At 33.5% G+C, this 20,877-nt stretch overlaps 1 protein-coding gene across 2 annotated transcripts in view; it reads right to left on the bottom strand.

Moving 5' to 3' along the window:
* UBN2 (ubinuclein 2) overlaps positions 1–20,877 on the bottom strand; it is a 128,190-nt gene that overhangs the window by 76,422 nt on the left and 30,891 nt on the right. For both annotated transcript variants that reach the window (XM_051963606.1, XM_051963607.1), the window contains exons 3-5: positions 7,779–7,877; positions 4,431–4,568; positions 3,202–3,305 (exon numbers count right to left, since the gene is read on the bottom strand). In XM_051963606.1, coding sequence (XP_051819566.1) covers positions 3,202–3,305; positions 4,431–4,568; positions 7,779–7,877 — 341 coding nt within the window. The remainder of the gene's footprint in view (positions 1–3,201; positions 3,306–4,430; positions 4,569–7,778; positions 7,878–20,877) is intronic.

The raw sequence follows: 20,877 nt of genomic DNA on the forward strand, positions 1-20,877 counted from the left end.
CAAAGCAATCTTTCTAAAAGCAAAGAACTGATTATATCTTCCTTCTAGCAGATTACAAGGATTCCCTATTCTCTCCAAGATCAAACATAAAATCTTCCATTTGGCTAACAACCTGGTCCTTTCCTACTTTTCCAGTCTTCTTACACTTTAACCTCCTCCATATACTATATGATCTAATGACATAACTTACTTATTCCTCCCTAAATTCAATCTCCCAACTCTGTGCTTTTCACTGGCTGTCCCTCAATTCTAGAATGTTCTTTTCTTCTCATGTCTGCCTTCTGCTTTCAAGATTCAACAAAAATCTCACCATCTACAAATGATATTTCATAGTCTCTCTCACTCTCTTCTTCATCCTTTCAACTAGCCACTACTATCCCTCTGAGACATATTTCCATTTACACTGTCTAATCTTGTATGTACAAAGTTGTTGGTATACTGTTTTCTACACTAAAATGCTAATTCCTTGAGGGCAATAATGATATTTTTTCCCTTTTCATATTATCTCTAGTGCTTAGCATAGTGACTGGCTAAAGTCAATTAATAAACACTTGTTAACTAACCAATTGATCTGTCTTTACATATAAGAAGAATACATATGAACAGAATAATATAATTTTATCTTCTAACTAGAGAAAAAACAGGATAGGTAATATACAGATATGTATGCCAAGTCTGAACTGTACATTTTTATTTACTCAATAGCATGATGTTAAAAAAAAAAAAAAAAGGAGGCCAAGAGGAGGAAAACTAAGGAAACAGTTGCCTCCTTTCAATAGAAGAATGAGGTACCATGATATACAAAGGCAGACCCAGTCACTATATTGGTTGTTTTATTTATTTATTTATTTGCTTGAGGGGGGATAGGGAGAGAGGGGGTGGCAGAAGAGAATGATATAGGAAGGCTCACTGGAGTAGAAACTGTTAGTGAGAGGAAGTAGTAACCAGAAATTATCAGGATGTCAAATCAAAAAGCACCAATAAAACTTTCTACTTAATTAAAATATAAACAACAAAAAACAAAAATAAAACAAAGAATTTTCTCTTAAGGACTTCTGTCATAATTTCAGTAGTTTTAGGCCATTATGAGGGTATATGGAATAGAGCTAAGATGCAGTGTAAGAAGAAATACTACAAACTCTCCCCAAAAACAACTCTTTCCATTAAATCTAGAAAATACACTAGAGAGGTTTGTTGAACTCTAGTGCCACAAGAAAGTGCCATATAGAACATTCCAAGGGCCAGGGACTGAAAGACCTAGAGTGAACATGAATACCAGATGGAGTTCCAGAGTCATACCTGATTTTATGCAGATACAAGAATAGGTGCCAAATGGCATCTGTTCAATCCATTATGTAGTTTGACATCATGGATCCAGAATAGACTGAGGAAGGCACCTTTGTCTAGGGATGATACTCTGGAATAATGAATAGCCACAGGCCCTAACCAGTGTACTAAGCAATAAACAAGTTCAGAAGCAAGCAGCAATTATGTGATTCAGACCCTTCCAAAGCTTACAAAAGAAAAAACAAGGTTAGAATACCAAAACAAAGGGAAAACTACAAAGCAATTTCATGATGAAAGAACAGAGCTTTTTTTCCAGTTGGCTAATGGTGGCTGAATCCATCAGCATTGACTATTGGCTCAGACCAAAAACCATGTCAGAAGCTTGCAGAACTTTATTTAGTAGAACAGTAATTGGATTTTACCTGGATCAGACTATTCTGGGAGCACTGAAAGCTTGTAGATACCCAGCTTGAGCCACTCCCAAAAGCCTAGCATACAATAGTCAATACCCCAAAAAAGCAGCAGCAGGATCAGACCATATCTTCTCTCTAGTACTATTACTGTGCAAAGGTTTGCCCTAACATAAAGTTCAAAGTCAAAAAGTAGACTGGAAGAATGAACAAACAAAAAAAGAATCTCATCATAAAAAGGTAAAATTTTCTTTCAAGACTTTTAAGAAACAACCTCAGAAAAACAGAATGACTCCAAAATAAGCAAAACCTCAAAGAAAAATACAGCTTGGTGAAAAATTTAAATAAAATCCCTAGAATAAATGAAAAAAGAATTTTTACAAGTTTTAAAAAATTTTATAAATCCTATCGTAAACAGGGGTCAGAGAGTCTAATTAGATAAAAGGCTTAGAGAAGTTCTTTTTTTGTTTTATTTTGTTTTTTGAGAAGCTTGTCGGGTTAAGTCACTTGCCCATAATCACACAGCTAATACAAATAAGTGTCTGGGTCAGAATTTGAACTGAGGTACTCCTGAGTTTAGGACTGGTGCTCTACCCATTGTGCTATTGAACTGTCCCCTACTAGGGTTCTTAAAAGAAAAACATATAGGGAGGGAAAGAGATATACTTATACTAGTGGGGGAAAGAATGGGTAAAATTTTATTACACAGCTGGGTGCACCAGAAGTCTATACAAATAAGGAGAAAGGAATGGAGCGAATGAGTGATACTTGGGCATCTCTCCCTTTTGGACGGGGAAAGAAAAAACAATTGTGCTTGTGCGTGTGCGCACACACATCGAGAAACACATTTCACTCAATAGGGAAATAGAAACGAGAGTACAATGAAGAATTGGAAGGAGAGCAGACTAAAAAAGGGATTAAATCTTAAGCAAAATAAATTCTAAAGATATGTAGGAATATTTCTAGCTTTTCTTGAGGTGGCAAAAAAATGGGAATCTGAGGCAATGTCTATAAATGGGGTAATGAATGAAAATGTTATGCTATATAATATTGGGATGGAATAATATCATGCTATAAGAAATGATGGTTTTAGAGAAATTGGGAGAACTTTTAGAACTGATGTAGACTAAAGTGAACAGAAAAGAAAAAAACAACCAATACAATGACGACAATATGACAAAGACAAAAAATTTTAAAAGACTTAGGAATTCTTATAAGGACTAAAAATGATTCCAAAGGACTAATGATGAAACATGCTACCAACTTTGTTTCTGACAATCTCAAAATTTAAAAAAAAATTGTTATATGCTAATATAAAAAGAGAATCCATTTCTCTTGACTTTAAATATAATGCTCTCTATCACCTACAACATTTTATTCTTTTAAAAATATTTCATTAAATTAGGAGCAGTTCAAGATAACAGTTGATTCCACATTTGTTTTAAGAATAAAGTCAAATAGTTAGTCTATGACTGTTTCCATTATTTTGTTTCTTAAAACCTACCCCAGTTGTTTAGGAACCTTTTTCCTAGGCTTCTTCTCTTTTTCCCCTTCTTCTTTCCGCTTTCGTTTTTTTATTCCAACATCATCATCTTTTACTTTAGAAACCTGTCAAGTGAAGAGAGAAGAATTTTACTTGACCCACAAGTAGTCAAGGTAGCTTAGTACTGTCAATAAAGTGCAAGGAATGGAGGCAGAAGAATGGTTATCAAACACTGCCTCTAAGACTTGAAGTGGCTCTATCATCCAGGCAAGTCACATCATCTCTTATGTGCCTCAAGCAACTTCCCAGGATTTCCCTACTAGGTCAAAAATGAACTCTCATCTGTTTGGCGAAAGCAAATTTCGTAATTAAAAATCATGCATCAGTTGGAATATAGCAATTTCTAAACCTTGTTTCCAATAAAAGATATTATGGAAACTAACAGAGTTACTTACTAGTTATCACTATACATCAAGAAATTCTAATTTTATAAATTTTGATGAAAATAAAGACATAACAGGCATGTTGGTAGAAAAATTTGAAAAGAAGAAAACAATAAGAATTTAGTTGACAGAAGTCTATTTTAAAGTCGGGAGGTTTGAATCCTGCCTCTGACATTATCTATGTGACTTTGAAAAAATTACTTAGTATCTGTTCCTCAGTGTCTTTATCCTAAAATGGGTATAACAACAGTATTTAATTAGAGTTGTTGTGAAGATCAAATAAGACAATGTATATAAAGTGTTTTAATTTAAAATTTAAAGCATTAGTACTAATAAAAACAAGATACTTCTTGTGTGCCAGGCATTGTACTAAACATTTTTTACAAATATTATTTTAATTGATTCTCACAATAGCCCTGGGAGATAGGTGTTATTAATGGCCCTACTTAATACTTGAGGAAACTGAGGCAGATAAAAATTAAGCCATTTGTCCAGAGTCACAGAGCTTATAAACGTCTGAGATGGAATTTGAACTCAGGTCTTCCTGATTCCAAGCCTAGAAGCTATACATTGCACCACCAAGCTGCCTAAACATTTCATAGTTAAACTATAGTTAACTATTATTATGTTAAAAAAAACTTACTTCACAAATCATACATTTTTAAAATGATAAAGCTATCTGTGATTAGCATTTTACTTTCTTAAATGCATCACTTATATAACATATAATCTATAAGCAAATTTACAATATTTTAATCTATTAATTGTATGGTTCCCCATCAGTGCTTTAAATTTACAACGTCTTACTTTAGGTGACCTGTGCTTTTGATTCTCTGAAAAATCTTCATCTTCAGTATCTGATGCTTGGCGGAACTGTAGTGTACCCGTATTGATATAAAATCCTCCATATTTTGTGGTCAGAGAAGCAGGCACCAATTCATCATACTGCACAGAAAAACAAGAATTTATTTTTAAGAATTTAACATAATGTGTTAATCTTCATTAAAATATTTTAAAAACGCATTCAACATGCTATCTCTCTTTATTCCTCAAATGCTAACTATAAATGTTATAAATGAAAAAAACCACTAATTGTTTCATAGTCTAATCTTTTTTTTTTTTTTAAACTCTCTCTCAAGTAAAAGAACAAATTCACTGCATTTGGAAGAAGATAAGAAAACTCACAAAACTGAAAGGAAAATTATCATCCTACAGCTGTTAATATAGAAATTCTTTATTATCAATTATTGTTAAAATTATCAATATTAAATTCTCAGAATATATGGTAAGAATTCAGCTCTAATAATTCCCTAATTAATAAAGCTGTCAGGAATACTAATATTATTTTTACCAATGCATGAATAAGATGAGAGATTCAAACTTAAAAATTAAAACAACATATGATCAAATACTATTATGCCTAGGTCCTATAATTCCAAAGACACTGCTACCTCATCTCATCTCTTATTATGCATTATCTCAACAAGTAAATGCTTTAAAACACTAACCATGCCAAATTTCTTTATCTTTTCTAAGCAATTAGAAGATCATATGTTTTAGATTGACAGAAATTTAAAACAAATTGTTTTAAAAAAAAAAGGAAATGTATGTGTCATAATAGATAATTACAATGGTATTTTGCTTCTTAGATTATCTAGTACTGAATTCAAATATCAGATTTTCTAATCTGACAAAAAAGAGGTCAATCGTGACCTAGGAAGGCAATGAGATTGGTACATCAAAGAAAGACTATTAATAGTTTAAAAAAAAAAACCTCTCAGGGGGGTGGGGAGGATGATTTTCAACAATCTGATACTAAAGGTCCTTTCAGATCCTCTAATCTTTGATTTAAAATGCTCAGAGACTGAACTATAGAAACTGGAAGAAGCAACATTCAGGTTTTCCCTTAAATTAGTGAGATGAATTGTTTAGATTTATAAGTAAAGTCTCCCTCAGATGCAAAGGAGTAATCGAAGTATATTTTCTTATTTATTTTTCTGGGCCAACTTTGGACATTAAACCACACATTCTAGTTTTGTTGCTCTTCTTTTCAGTTACAAACCTGAAATCAATAATAAGTATATTGGCTTCCCCAGTTCTGCTTTCTTCACTTCATATGAACTTTTCTCATGACTTTCCCTATTTTTCAGTATTGTTATTTACAGTGCAACTGTACAATATATTTATGTATCATAGACATTCTTCAAGTGATAGAAATGCTGTTTCCAAGTCTTTACTACATCTCTGCTACATCTAAAAGTGCTGCTACAAATATTTTACTGTATATAGGACTTATTCTTTTTGTCACTGACTTTTATTATAAACTGATATGTAAAGGTAATGGAATATTATTATGTCACAAGAAGTAACAAACCAAAAAAATTCAGAAAAACTTCATAGCATATGTATGTATGTATTAAGTATGTGTGTGTGTGTGTGTATATATATATATATATATATGAATATGTAGATTTAAATACAGATATATAGATACAAGACAGGGAAAATAGAAACAAGAAAAGAAAATACACAAAGAATGAAATTATTTAAAGGAAAACACTGCCATGGGAAAATTTAACAAAAAATAATAAGGTCAATGGAAAAAAGAGAAACTGCTTCCAACTGAGCAAAGAACCTGAATAAACAAATGACTATCAGCATAGAAGCAATTCAGCAAGCTGTATTTATTAAGGTCTTATTATATGTCAAGTATCAGAGATACAAAGATTAAAACAATATTCCTTCCCCGAGGTAGTTCACATTCTAATGGGGAAGACAATATATGAAGATAACATACAAGATACACTGCAAATGTAAGGAAATCTCAAAAGGAAAAGGGAGGGAAAGACCTCTCACCAAATGTAGGATTTTAATTGAGTCTTGAAGAAAGCCAGGGAAGATGAGAATCAAATAAAAGAAAGGAGAGCATTTTAGGCATGGGGGACAGTCCTAGAAAATATACAGTAGGAAAAGAAGTGTTATATGTGAACAAGAAGATTACTGGTCTTTTCAATGCTCAGACGGGCAAATAAGACTTATTTTTAAAATAATTTTTAAAAAAAATTTAAAGAAGGTCAGCATGACTGGATTATAGAAACACATGGAAGGAAATAAAAGTCTAAGAAGACTAGAAAGCACTTTTCAAATTTGAAGCACTTTCAATGCCAAACAAAGGATTTTATATTTTATCCTAAAGATAATCAGATCCACTGGAGCTCTGGGGTAGGAAAATGACATGGTAAGACCAATGTTTAAAGAAAATTGGCTTGAAAGCTGAGTGGATGATAGATTGGGGTGGGAAAAAACTTGAGGCAGGAAAATCAATTAGAAGGATACTGCTACCATACAGGCCTAAAGTGATTAAAACCTATAACAAAGTAACAGCTGTGTGAGTAAAAAAATAAGGGGACATATACTAAATCTCAGGATTTTCTACTATACTATAAAGTAGTTTCTTCTATGCACTATGGAAAATATAGTGTTCAGGTACTAATGCATATGTCTTTGATAGGGCCACTCTTTCAGAATTAAAACCAACTTGAACAGTTTCCTATATAAAAATTAAGTCTTAAAACTGGAAGTTAAAGATAGATCCTTCAATCATGGGAGGTATGATTTTCTTTTAAACTAGAGAGAAGTATACTGATTTATGTAGAGGGCTGAAACTCTTGAGTTTATGCACTGAGGTCTGGACAACCAAGCACTTAAGGCTAATTACTGATTGGACAATACTCTATAAGGATATACTTGGAAAACAGCCCTTCCCACTATCCTGTGCTGGCTTGATAATTGGTATATACAGAGAATTGTAGGAGGGACTAGGGAGTGGAGTAAGACTAGCCAGGGTCACTTTGGTGGTAGATGAGGAAGAAGGAGGTCATGGAAATTCTGCATCCATCCAATTCAATCCTACTCTAAAGACCAAGAGTAAAGATTAAGGACTTTTGCTATTCCTGACTCTGGCTGATTCTAAGGTATCCAGGGTGCTAATGCGGTCATCACAGATTTATTTTTACAACCAAGATCCAAAATCATTAGTAGAATTATAATGGCAAAATGTTTAAAAGTAGTATTATTCCCCCCTGTATTTCATCAGTGAAACTTTTAAAACCTATGAAAATAATAAAATATCTGGAAAAGAAAAGAATTACTCACGGCCTCTGAATTATCAATGAATGGATCTGTCTCATCATAGCCAAAACCTATATCAATTAAATCTTGTGGTCGATCTTTCCGGTGTTTAGATTTCACACCCTGCAAAAAAAAAAAAAAAAAAATTAAGTATAAACAGTTCAAGATCCCTATTTGTTACCTTGAATTAAAAAAAAAATTCCCAAAAGCAATAGAGCCTACATCTATATTATATTTTGCAGATAATGATTTTACAAAGTCTTCCAATACTGGCTTACTGGTACAAGATAGAAAATCTATTACATTCTATGGAAACATTGTTCTAAAAATCAACATTCTGCAAATTCAGGATTAATCTGAAATTTGGTTCAATAAAAACAAATTTGTACAAAAGCTTGAAAGCAGAATCTGGGGGAAGATATTTTAGGTATAACTGAGTAGGTGCCCATTAGTTGGAGAATGGGTGAATAAGTTATGGAATTATCATTGTTCTAAGAAGCATGATCAACAGGACAATTTCAGAGAGGTCTTGAGAGACTTATATGAACTGATGCTAAGTGAAGTGAGTAGAATCAATAGAACATTATATACAGCAACAACAAGATTATATGATGATCAATTCTGATGGATATGGCTCTTTTCAACAATGAGACGATTCAGACCAATTCCAGTAAAACTGTGTTGGAGAGAGCCATATGTATCCAGAGAAATGACTATGGGGACTGAATGTGGATCACAACATAGTATTTTCACCTTTTTTGTTGTTGTTTTCTTTCTCATTTTTTTCTTTATGCAGCATGATAAATGTGGAAATATGGATAATAAAACTGCCCATATTTAACCTATATTAGATTACTTGTTGTCTAAGTCAAGAAAGTGAAGGGAAGAGAGGAGGAAAAAAAACTGGAATTCAAAGCATTTCAAGAGGATGAATGTTGAAAAATATCTTTGCAGGCATTCTGAAAATAAAAAGCTATTATTTAAAAAAAACAATAAATCTTATTCCTAAGTAAAAACCAGTCTAGATAAATTTCGTGTCTCTTAAGCTTAACAAAGGAAAGAAAATTTCAAGCAGAAAAGTGGTGGTACAAAGTACAGAAAAAGGTCATCACAAAGTAAAACTTAAAATCACTGCCGCGAATTTTAGGGCAAAGCCTCATTGGCCTCCTTCAAAGCTTAAAAAAAAAAAAAAGGAGAGAATTATTTCATCAAATTATATCTCTCCTTGCTTCTACCAATCCACTTTAGCTGAAAACAAACTCAAATATGATGTTAATAGAAATATCATAAAATTTTACCATTCAATTCACTTGAATATTAAATATTAAATATTAAAAGCTGACTAACTTGCAAGTTTTATGTGGGGAAACACAAAAACACAAAAAACAGATTGTGCTTTGAATCAGCTTATATTCTGGTGGGTGGACTAATGCATCTACATGGTTGACTTCATTCAAGACTTAGCCATAACCTCACCCTAAGCAAACTCTTGGTCTTCCATATTCCTCTCCCAAGCCTAGACTCCACTGGTTCCCTAGCTCATATATTTAAGTTTTTGCTTTATTATTCTGACTAGAACAAGGCTTTCTCCCCCCCTTCCTGGCTATCTATATACCACAGACCCATGTATATACAGCCTCCCTTTCCTCCTTACCATTAAAATGTAAGTTTCTCACAAAAGGTTATGAATATTAAGGGAATTGAGTTTTTAAAGTGGGAACAAAGGAAGTCTAGGAGTACCAGGTCTAAAACTAGACTTCAAAGTACTAATTAGCAAAATTATATTGTTAAAACAACAAGGTGGCTCAATGGATAGAATGCTAAGCCTGAAATCTAGAAGACTCATCTTTCTGAGTTCAAATCTGGGCTTCAAACACATAGTAGCTGTGTGACCCTGGTTAACTTGTATGACCTAATCTTGTCTCCCTCAGTTCCTCCTTTGTAAAATGAGCTAGAAAAGAAAATGGCAAGCTACTCTAGTATCTTTGCCAAGAAAATCCCAAAATGGAATCACAAAAAGTTGGACGTAACTGAAACAACAACAAAACAAAATTTAAAAAATTGATCAGTAGAACAGATTAGATGCACAATGTACAAAAGCAAAGGCACATGGTGGCCTAGCATTTGATAAATTCAAAGATACCAGCTTATTGGGATAAAAAATTCTATTCAAATGCAAATTAAGACCACTCCAAGAAACCACTACAAACCTCTCAGATTGGCTAAAATGACAGGAAAAGATAATGACTAATGTTGGAGGGGATGTAAGAAAACTAGAACACTGATACATTGTTAGTGGAACTGTAAACAAATCCAATCATTCTGGAAAGCAATTTGGAACTCTGCTCAAAAAGTTACCAAATTGTACATACCCTTTGACTCAGCAGTGTTTCTATTGGGCTTATTCCAAAGAGATCTTAAAGGAGGGAAAGGGACCCACATGTGCAGAAATGTTTGTGGCAGCCCTTTTTGAAGTGGCTAGAAACTGGAAACTGAGAGGATGCCCATCAGTTGGAGAATGGCTGAATAAATTATGGTATATGAATGTTATGCAATATTATTGTTCTATAAGAAACGACCAGCAGGATGATTTCAGAGAGGCCTGGAGAGACTTACATGAACTGATGTTAAGTGAAATGAGCAGAACCAGAAGATCATTATACACAGCAATAACAAGACTATATGATGATCAATTCTAATGGACATGGCTCTCTTCAACAATGAGATGATTCAAACCAGTTCCAACTGTTCAGTAATGAAGAGAGTCTTCTACACCCAGAGAGAGGACTATGGGAAATTATTGTGGACCACAACATAACATTTCCACTCTGTTATTGTTTGTTTGCATTTTTTGTTTTCCTTTTTAGGTTTCTTTCCTTTCTAGATCCAATTTTTCTTGTACAGCAAGATAGTATAAATATGTATACATATATTGGATTTAGCATATATTTTAACATACTTAACATGTATTAGACTATCTGCCATCTAGGGGAGGAGGTGGAGGAAGGAGGGGAAAAATTGGAACAAAAGGTTTAGTAAGGGTCGATGTTGAAAAATTACCCATGGAAAGGAGCCTACATGTGCAAAAATGTTTGTGACAGCCCTCTTTCTAGTGGTAAGAAACTAGAAACTGGGTGGATGCCTATCAGTTGGAGAATGGCTTAATAAATTATGGTATATGACTATTATGGAATACTATTGTTCTGTAAGAAACAACCACCAGGATGATTTCAGAGAGGTTTGGAGAGACTTACATGAACTGATGCTAAGTGAAATGAGCAGAACCAGGCGATCATCATACATGACAACAAAACTATATGATGATCAATTTTGATGGACATGGCTCTCTTCAACAATGAGAGGATTCAAACCAGTTCTACTTGTTCAGTGACGAAGAGAGCCATCTACACCCAGAAAGAGAGAACTGTATGAACAGAGTATGGAACATAACATAGCATTCTCACTCTGTTGTTATTTGCTTGCATTTTGTCTTTATCAGTTTTTCTTTTCCTTCCTTTTTGATTTGATTTTTCTTGTGCAGCAAGACAACTGTATAAATATGTATACATATATTGGATTTAACATGTATTTCAACATATTAACATGTATTAGACCATGTGCAGACTAGGGGAGGGGGTGGGGGGGAAGAAGGGGAAATTTTGGAACAAAAGGTTTTACAAGGGTCAATGTTGGAAAAATTCCCATGCATATGCTTTGTAAATTAAAATAATAATAATAATAATTAATTTAAACAAACAAACAAAAAAAAAAGAAAATCTTAGCTCATATCAACTCTTCTGAAGACTACAGAAGATATTCCAAAAGAGAATATTCTCAATGGATTGTTTATTGGCAGTGTCAAGAAGATCCTTATAAAATCTACCCATTCTGGAAAGTGGAAATAGAAAAATTTTTAAATTTGATCATTTTGATTTCACTTCTTATGTAACAATGTATATGTCCATTGTTTGATTCATGTTTCTATTTTGTTATTTGATGATATTTCTCTTTCACTTTGCAAATTCTTAATTAACTAATATCAAAGCACCTGATATATAGTATATATGTGCATATGTGTATGTATACATGCATGCATGTATGAGTATATAATACATGTATACTACATGTATGCATACACATAGATGAGCCCATATGGCATGTATGTTTATGTGTGTATTTGTATATATACATCTATACTGAGCTGTGCAGGCCAGTGTTCCCAATCTATAGAAAAAACATAAAATTTAATTTTTTCTGATTGAAAAAAAGGAAAAATTACCCATGCATGTTTTGTAAATAAAAAGCTGCAATATAAATAAATTTTTAAAAATTCTATTCAAGGTCTAGTTGTACCAGATCTAAAAATATATTATAAAGTAGTAGTCATCAAAACCATTTTGTACTGGCTAAGAAATAAGAGTGGTGAATCAATGGAATAGGTTAGCTTCACAAAACACAATATTCAATGACTATTATAGTAATGTGTCTGATAAAGCTAAAGGATTCCAGCTTCTGGTATAAGAACTCACTCTTTGACAAAAATTGCTGGGAAAAAGGGAAAACAGTATGGCAGAAACTAGGCACTAACATCTATTCCAAGATAAGGTTGAAATGGATTCATGATTTAGACATAAAGAGTGACATTATAGCAAATTAGGAGAATAAGGAATAGTTTACTTCTCAGATCTGTAGAGAAGGGAAGAATTTAAGGCCAAAGAACTAGAGAATAGTTATGAAATGCAAAATGGATAATTTTGATTACATTAAATTAAAAAGATTTTGCACAAACAAAAGAAATGTAGCCAAGATTAGAAGGGAAGCAGAAAGCTGGGGGGGAAATTTACATCCTGTGTTTCTGATAAAGGCCTCATTTCTAAAATACATAGAGAACGAATTCATATTTATAAGAGTACAAACCATTCCCCAGTTCATAAATGGTCAAAGGATATGAACAATTTTCAAACAAAGAAATTAAAAGCCATTTCTAATCATATGAGAAAAAAAACTCTAAATCACTATTGGAGAAATAAAAATAAGACAATTTTGAGGTGCAACTTCACCTCTCTCAGATTGGGGTAAGATGACAGGAAAAGATAATGATGAATGTTGAAAGGGATGTGGGAAAACTGGGACACTAATACAGCGTGATTAGCTTTGTGAATTGATCCAATCATTCTGGAGAGTAACTTGAAACTATGCCCAAAAGCTATCAAATTGTGCAAATCCTGTGCATATCCCCAGCACTATTTCTCCTAGGTCTGTATCCCAAAGAGATCATAAAAAAGGGAAAAGAGCCCATGTGTGTAAAAATATCTGTGGCAGCCCTTTTGGTGGTGACAACGAACTGGAAACTGAATAGATGCACATCAATTGGGGAATGGTTGAATAAGTTATGACATATAAATGTAATGGAGTATTATTGCTCTAAAAGAAATGATGAGCAAACTAATTTCAGAAAAGCCTGGAAAGACCTACATGAACTGATGCTAAATGAAATGAGTAGAACTAAAAACATTGTACACAGCAATAAGATTAAGTGATCAACTGTAATGGACTTGGCTCTCCAAAAGATTTACATCCAGAGAGAAGACTATGGGAACTAAATGTGGTTCAAAGGATAGTATTTCCATCTTTTTTGGTTGTTGTTTTTTGCTTGCTTTACTCCCATCTTTTTTGTGTTTTCCCTCCTTTTGATATGACATTTTTGTTCAGCATGATAAATATGGGAATATGTTTAGAAGAATTGCATATGTTTAACCTACACTGAACTGTTTGCTATATTAGAAAGGGGACAGGGGAGAGGAAAGGGAGAAAAATTTGGAACATAAGGCTTTGCAAAGATGAATGTTGAAAACATTCTTTAACATGTATTTGGAAAAATAAAATACTATTTTAAAAAAAGGAATCTTACCACTAGACACCTCTCAGATTGGCTAAGATGACAGGAAAAGATAGTGACTAATGTTGGAGGGGATGTGGGGAAACTGGGACATTGATGCATTGCTGGTGGAGTTGTGAATGAATCCAACCATTCTGGAGAGTAATTTGGAACTATGCTCAAAAAGTTGTCAAACTGTGTATATCCTTTGATCCAGCAGTGTTATTACTGGGCTTATATCCCAAAGAGATCTTAAAGGAGGGAAAGGGATCTATATGTGCAAAAATGTGGGTCCCATATAGCAGCCCTTTTTGTAGTGGCTAGAAACTAGAAACTGAATGGATGTCCATCAAGTGGAGAATGGCTGACTAAATTGTGATTATATAAATATTATGGAATATTATTGTTCTATAAGAAATGACCGGCAGAATGAATACAGAGAGGCCTGGAGAGACGTACATGAACAGATGCTAAGTGAAATGAGCAGAACCAGGAGATCATTATACACTTCAACAATACTATATAAGGCTCAATTCTGAGGAAGTGGCTATCTTCAACAATGAGAGGATCTAATTCAGTTCCGATTGATCAGTAATGAACAGAACCAGCTACATCCAGTGAAAGAACACTGGGAAATGAGTGTGGATCACAACATAGCATTTATACTCTGTTATTGTGTGCTTGCATTGTTTTTCTTCATAGGTTATTTTTACCTTCTTTCTAAATCCGATTTTTCTTGTGTAGCAAGACAACTATATAAATGTGTACATATATTGTATTTGAATGTATGTTAACATATTTAACATGTATGGGACTACCTGTCATCTAGGGAAGGGGGTGGAAGAAAAGAGGGGAAAAGTTGGAAGAGAAGTTTTTGCAAGGGTCAATGTTGAAAAATTATCCATGCATATGTTTTGTCAATAAAAAACTATAATTTTTTTTTAAAAGGTATCTTATTTACCAAAAACTGAGAAAAACTGTAAAGTACTCTGGCAGAAACTATATATAGACCAACAGCACACACCATATACTAACCTAAATTCCAAATGGGTACAAATGAGTCCAAAGAATGATTTCATATATGAGGACAAGAAAAAAAGTATTTGTCAAATTTATGGAAAGAGTTCATGACCAAATAAGAAATGGAGAGGATTACAGAAGGTAATATGGACAATCTTGTTTATATAAAATTTAAAAAGTTTTGCATGACTAAAACCAATGCAGCTGAAATTAGAAGAGAAGTAAATGGGAAAAAATCTTTTTAGCAAGTTTCTTTGATGAAGGAGTCATTTCTAAAATATATATAGTATGATATATTAAAGATATTCTAAAATATATAGATCTGCTTCAAATTTTTAAAAATAAGAGCCATCCCAATTAATAAATGGTCCATAAAAAAAAAAAAAAAACAGGAAATTCTCAGAAAAGAAATCCAAATTACAATGGTATATAATGAAAGATTAAAAAAAGTATCAAGATGCCAAAATAGAAATAATTGCTACTAATTTTATCTCTATGGCATCTCATAAAGAGCAAAAAGTCGCAGAAAGTAAAAGTTGATTTTTAAATCTTTTTGATTTTTTTTTCCCCTGAGGCAGTTGGGGTTGTGATTTGCCCAGCATCACACAGCTAGGAATGGTTAAGTGTCTGAGGCCATATTTGAACTCAGGACTGGTACTCTATCCACTGCGCCATTTAGCTGCCCCTTTTTATTTGATGTTTAAAATTCTTTTTGAGCTCTTCTATGAGTACTTTTTGGGTCTGAGACCAATTCATATTTTTCTTTGAAGCTTCTCATAAAGGTATTGTAAAACTATTGTCCTCTTCTGAAATTATGTTTTGATCTTCCCTGTTGCCATAGTACTTTTCTAGAGCTAGGGTTTTTATTTGTTTTGCTAATTTTTTTTCGCCTATTTCATAACTTTTAAAATTGGGCTCTATTCCTGGGGTACAGAACACTATCTCAAGTTTCTTGATCTCAGGGCCAGTGGCCTGATGATTGATTTCCTGCATTTGAGGTTGGGAGCCTACTTGTTTCAGGGGCCCCATGGCTGGTGGCTCACCTGCTGTACTAGAGTTGGAGACCTTACAACTGACTAGCTGTGCCACTGGCCCCCCTGACCTAAAGCCCTGGGCTTCAGTTGCTGATATGTGGGATTAAGACTTTCTGCTAGCTTTCCTGGATACCACCTGTATTGGGCTAAGCCCTTATTTTACTCAAGTAAGAGATCTTTCCCCTTCAATCCTTCTAAATTATCTGAGGCTATAAAATTGTTACTGTCTTTTGGTAGATTCTGTCATACTAGTATTCATTTTGTGGCTTGATTAAGAGTTTTAAAGGAAACTGGGGATAGAGTTCAGGCAACTTCTTGCCTTTGTGTCATCATTTTGACTCTGCCCAGAAAGAAAAAAATTTACAGAAAGTTTGATTAAAAAGCCATTTGAAAGTAAAGTCCAAAACCCCTCCAAGTTGAGAATTCTCTAGAAATAGAAGAATACTTTTAATTCTTCTCGTTTCAGGTCCAAGGTTTTGTTTTTTTTTTTTTTTTCCCCTGGAGAAGCTTCTAAAAAGGGAGATAGGATCAAAATGGTAGAATGAAAGAATGCATTTTTTGCCCGAGTTTTTACTCAACACCTCCATAATAATCTAGAACAGGGATGGGGAACATTTTTTCTGCCATGGGTCATCATGTGAATATTTCTAACATCATTAATGGCCATACAAAATTATCAACTTATAGAACTAAACCAGTGGGAGTTTGTTGTACCTAGCGTTTAGATCATCACTGCCATATGCAAATGATTTTGTGAGCAGCCCGATGGCTGGATAAACCAAATTCTGAAAAAGAAAGATGAAAGTCACAGTGAGTCATTTTTCCAGCCCAGAGCAGCTTAGAATCTCAGAGAGGTTAGCCAACACTGGGGACAGGGACTAGCCAGGAGCAAACCATGGAAGGCAGCAACAGTGGGAAGCCAAACAATCCCTCCAAACTACACAGAGCTCACTACTAACTAAAGTCCAAAGTCAATAATAAGCAGGCTGGAAAATGAGCAAACAAACAGAAACAATTCAACCAGAAAGAACTACTAAGGTGTCTAAGAAACTTGAGAAACAAAGAAAAGGACCTGAAAATATCCACAAGTATTCCTCAAATTAAAATTAAAATGCAGATTGCATACAATCTCCCCAAAAAATCTTCCTAGAAGAATTAAAGAGCAAAAAAAAAAAAATTATTTTAAATATCAAGTGGAAACAATGGGAAAATAAGTTTAAAAATAATTAACTGTTTAGTAAATGAAGTGCAAAACTTTACTAAAGAAAATAACTTCTTAAAAATCAGATTTGGCCAAATAAAAAGTAATGACTCTATGAGGCATAAGGAATAATAAAACAAAAAAACACAACCAAACCTGGGGTTAGGGAGGAAAGAAAACATGAAATATCATATACAAAAAATAACTGATATGGAAAGCAAATTGAAAAAAAAAATTTAAGAATCATTAGACTACCTGAAAGAGATGAACAGTCAATGAACATCAGTCTAGATATGGTATTTTAAGAAATTATAAAGGAAAACTGTCTAGATATCTTAGAATCAAAAGGCAAAGTAGAAACTGAAAAATTTTACTAGTAATCTCCTGAAAGAAACCCCCAAATTAAAACTCTTGGGAATATTATGGCCAATAAATCTTCAGAGCTTATGGGTCAAGAAAAAATTACTGTAAGCAGTCATTAAAAAAAGTGGAATTCAAGCACTGAGGAGCCACAGTCAGGATCAAACAGAATTTAGCAGCCACAACATCAATGAAAAGAGAACTTGGAAGGCAAAGTATGTAGCTTTGCAATCCAGAATAATCTTTTCTAAAAAACTAAGTATAATAATCCTACAGAGGGAAAATATATTTTTAATTATTTTATACTTATGGATTTTGAAGCATTTCTTAAGAGCAGAAATGAGTAGAAAATTTAACATATAAAGAGGACTCAAAAGAAACAAAAAAGTAAACATGAGTGAGAAATTATGAGGAACTAAATCAGGTTAAATTCTTTACAAACCTATATGAAAAAATGACTCGGGTAACACCTTAAAACTTTATCATCACTAGGGGCTAAAAAGGAATCAATTATAGGGGGTGGGGAGAGAGGGGGGAGAGGCTGGGTATGATTCAATTGTATTTAGATTATCTCAAAAGAATGGAAGAGTGGGAAAGAACAATGTCCTGAAGAGGAAAGAATGGGAGAAATTACCTCACTTAAATGCAGTGTACAAAAAAGTTACACAGTGGAGGGGGCAGTAATGAGGTTCAAAAGACATTTAAACCTCAGTCACATTTGAACTGGTTATAAGCGAGAAAATATATATACTCCCAATTAAGCATGGAAATTTATCTTCGCCAATAGAAAACAAGGAGAGAAAAAAGTGAAGAGGAGAGGGGGCAAAAGGAAAAATGGATTATGGAAGGGAATGGACAAAAGCAAAATAAACTTTTAAAGAGGAAGTAAGGGAAAAAAGAAGGAAATATGTAATAGAAAAGGACAGCAGGAAATACAATTAACAAGTCATATATAAACTCATAATTGTAACTCACCCACTAAATGGAAGTGGACAGAATGATTTACAAATCAAAATTCAAGAAAAGTTGTTTACGAGAAAAAAAAACACTTGCAACATTAGAGTTAAAATAAACCACTTGATAATTTATTTCACTTTAAATTAAAAAAAAGGGGGGCAGAGGTAGCAATCATGATCTCAGCAAAGCAACAGCAAAAACACAGACCTAATTAAAATAGATAAATTGAGAAAATATTTTGCTAAAAAGTATCACAGACAATGAATATCTGTGTATACACCTATTTATGCACCAAAATGGTAGAGCATCGAAATTATTAAAAGTAAGTTACAAGAGGAAACAGTAAAACAACAACAGCATACTTCAATTTATGCTTCTCTCAGATCTAAATAAATCTAATCAAAAAATAAACATTAAAAATAAGGGAAAGTCTTGAATTTAGAAACATTAAGATATGAGGTCTCTGTGGATTAAGGAATAAGAATAAAAAGAAGTGTAACATATTTCTAAGCTGTACAAAGCACCATTACAAAAACTGATGTATTCTGTATAGAAGCTCTTTTTTGGGGCAAAGAAATGAAAATTGAAGGAAGGCCCAATAACTGGAGAATGGCTGAATAAAATGTGACATGTTATTATGATGGAATACTAATAATGAGCAGGATGCTGGAAAGACTTCCATGAGCTAATTCAAAGTAAAACGTACTATGTACAAAGTAACAACAATATTGTAAGACAATCAATTGTGAATGACATTATTCTCAACAATACGATTCAAGGTAACTCTAAAGGACTTTTGATGAAAAATGTTATCCATTATGCCCAAAGGGCTATAAAACTATGCATACCCTTTGACCCAAGCAGTCTTTATCCTGCTTTATTATCCTGGATTAACACATAAAACACTGATTTTCCTCTTGCACTGTCCTGAAATATTATGTTCAGGCTGGTTTTGAATAGTGTTTTCTGATCTATCCTTTCTCTACCCAAAGAATGTCTTAGTTCATTATAGATATGATACTTACATGTTTTTCTATGTTTTTACCTGAGAATTCAAAATGTAGTAGATTTATATACACTTCTGAGAAGATCTCCTTTTTTAAGAACATATTCAGAGATCCAAGACGATGGACTAGGGCAACAAAATCAAAATTACTAAAACATTCCCCTTCAAAAATAACACCATAAATCAAATTTTAGAGTGGCAGAGTCAACAAAAGGTCAGGCTAAGAAAATTTTCCAGGTTAAGAAAATTTAGGTCAGCAAGAGAAATTTTTGTCACCAAAGAGGAAGTTTCTCTGGAGGCTAGACATGCTACAGCAGCAACCAAGGTTGTAGTAACAAACAGCAGCAGCTTCAAGGATTATCAGCTCAGAGATGGTAATGGGAAGGTGGGGAGAGTCAATAACTGGTCAGAAAGATTACAGGAGACCCTTTGCTGATACTGGATAGAACTAACACTGATTTGCAACTCTTTTGTCCTTCCACAGTTCTGGATCACAGTTCCAGGCTAGGGAGAAGTGCCGGAGGTAGGTCACAAGGGAACAGGGGCCCCTACTAGCAGTCCCAAGGCAAGGAGAGCTTGAGCTGAGGCGCTCCTTGGATAAAGATCTGAAGAGCAGTGACTATGCTTCTATGCCTCTCCCAGAATCATATCAGCTCAGAAGCACCAAAAACTTGTAGATGTCCAGAACCAGCTCTGAAAATAGCGGCACAAAAAGTCTAACATTGGAAGAGTCTCCCTACCACTAGGTATGCAAATGCAAAGCCCAATTTTAAAAAGTTCAAACTCAAGAAATAGGTTAGAAAAATGAGAAAATAGAAAAACAAAAACCTCACCATAAAGAATTACTTTAGTGCCATGAAGGATTAGATAAATTCAGAAAAAGACAATGTGAAAATAACTACAAGCAAAGCTCCAAAGAAAAAGCTCATGGGATCTAAGTACAACAAGAATTCCTAGAATGAGTTAAAAGTGGTAGAGGAAAAAATTAAACAAAGAAATTAAGAGTGGCACATAAAAATCATGAAAAGAGAATTAACAACTTAGAGGCAGAAAAAAAATGAAGAAAAGGATACTTAAAAAAAAACAACAGACTAGAACCAATGAAAAAGAGGTACAAAAATTCACTGAAGAAAAGAATTCCAAGAAAATATTTTCTTTTCCTTTTTTTTTTTTATGATCTTTTTGGGATACAGACCCAGTAGGTCTGATCAAAGGGTATGCAATTTGTTAGCCCTTTGGGCATAGTTCCAAAATGCTCTCCAGAGTAGTTGTTTCCATTCACAACTTCACCAACAACATATTAGTGTCCTAGTTTTCTCACATCTCTTCCAACATTTTTTTGCTCTGTCACCTTAGCCAATCTGAGAGGAATTAATTTGTACTTCAAAGTTGTCTCAATTTGCATTTCTCCAATCAATAGTGATTTAGAGCATTTTTTTTCATATGACTAAACTGGTTTTAATTTCATCTAAAAATTATTTATACCCTTTATCATTTATCACTTGGGGAATGGCTTGAATCCTTATAAATGAGTCAATTCTCTTTTAGAAATAAGGCCTTTATCAGAAACCCTGGATTTAAAAAAAATTTTTCCTAGTTTTCTGCTTCCCTTCTAATCTTGGCTACATTAGTTTTGTTTGTACAGAACCTTTTTAGTTTAATATAAT

This window comes from Antechinus flavipes, chromosome 5, assembly GCF_016432865.1.
Source record: "Antechinus flavipes isolate AdamAnt ecotype Samford, QLD, Australia chromosome 5, AdamAnt_v2, whole genome shotgun sequence".
Lineage (NCBI taxonomy): Eukaryota > Metazoa > Chordata > Mammalia > Dasyuromorphia > Dasyuridae > Antechinus > Antechinus flavipes.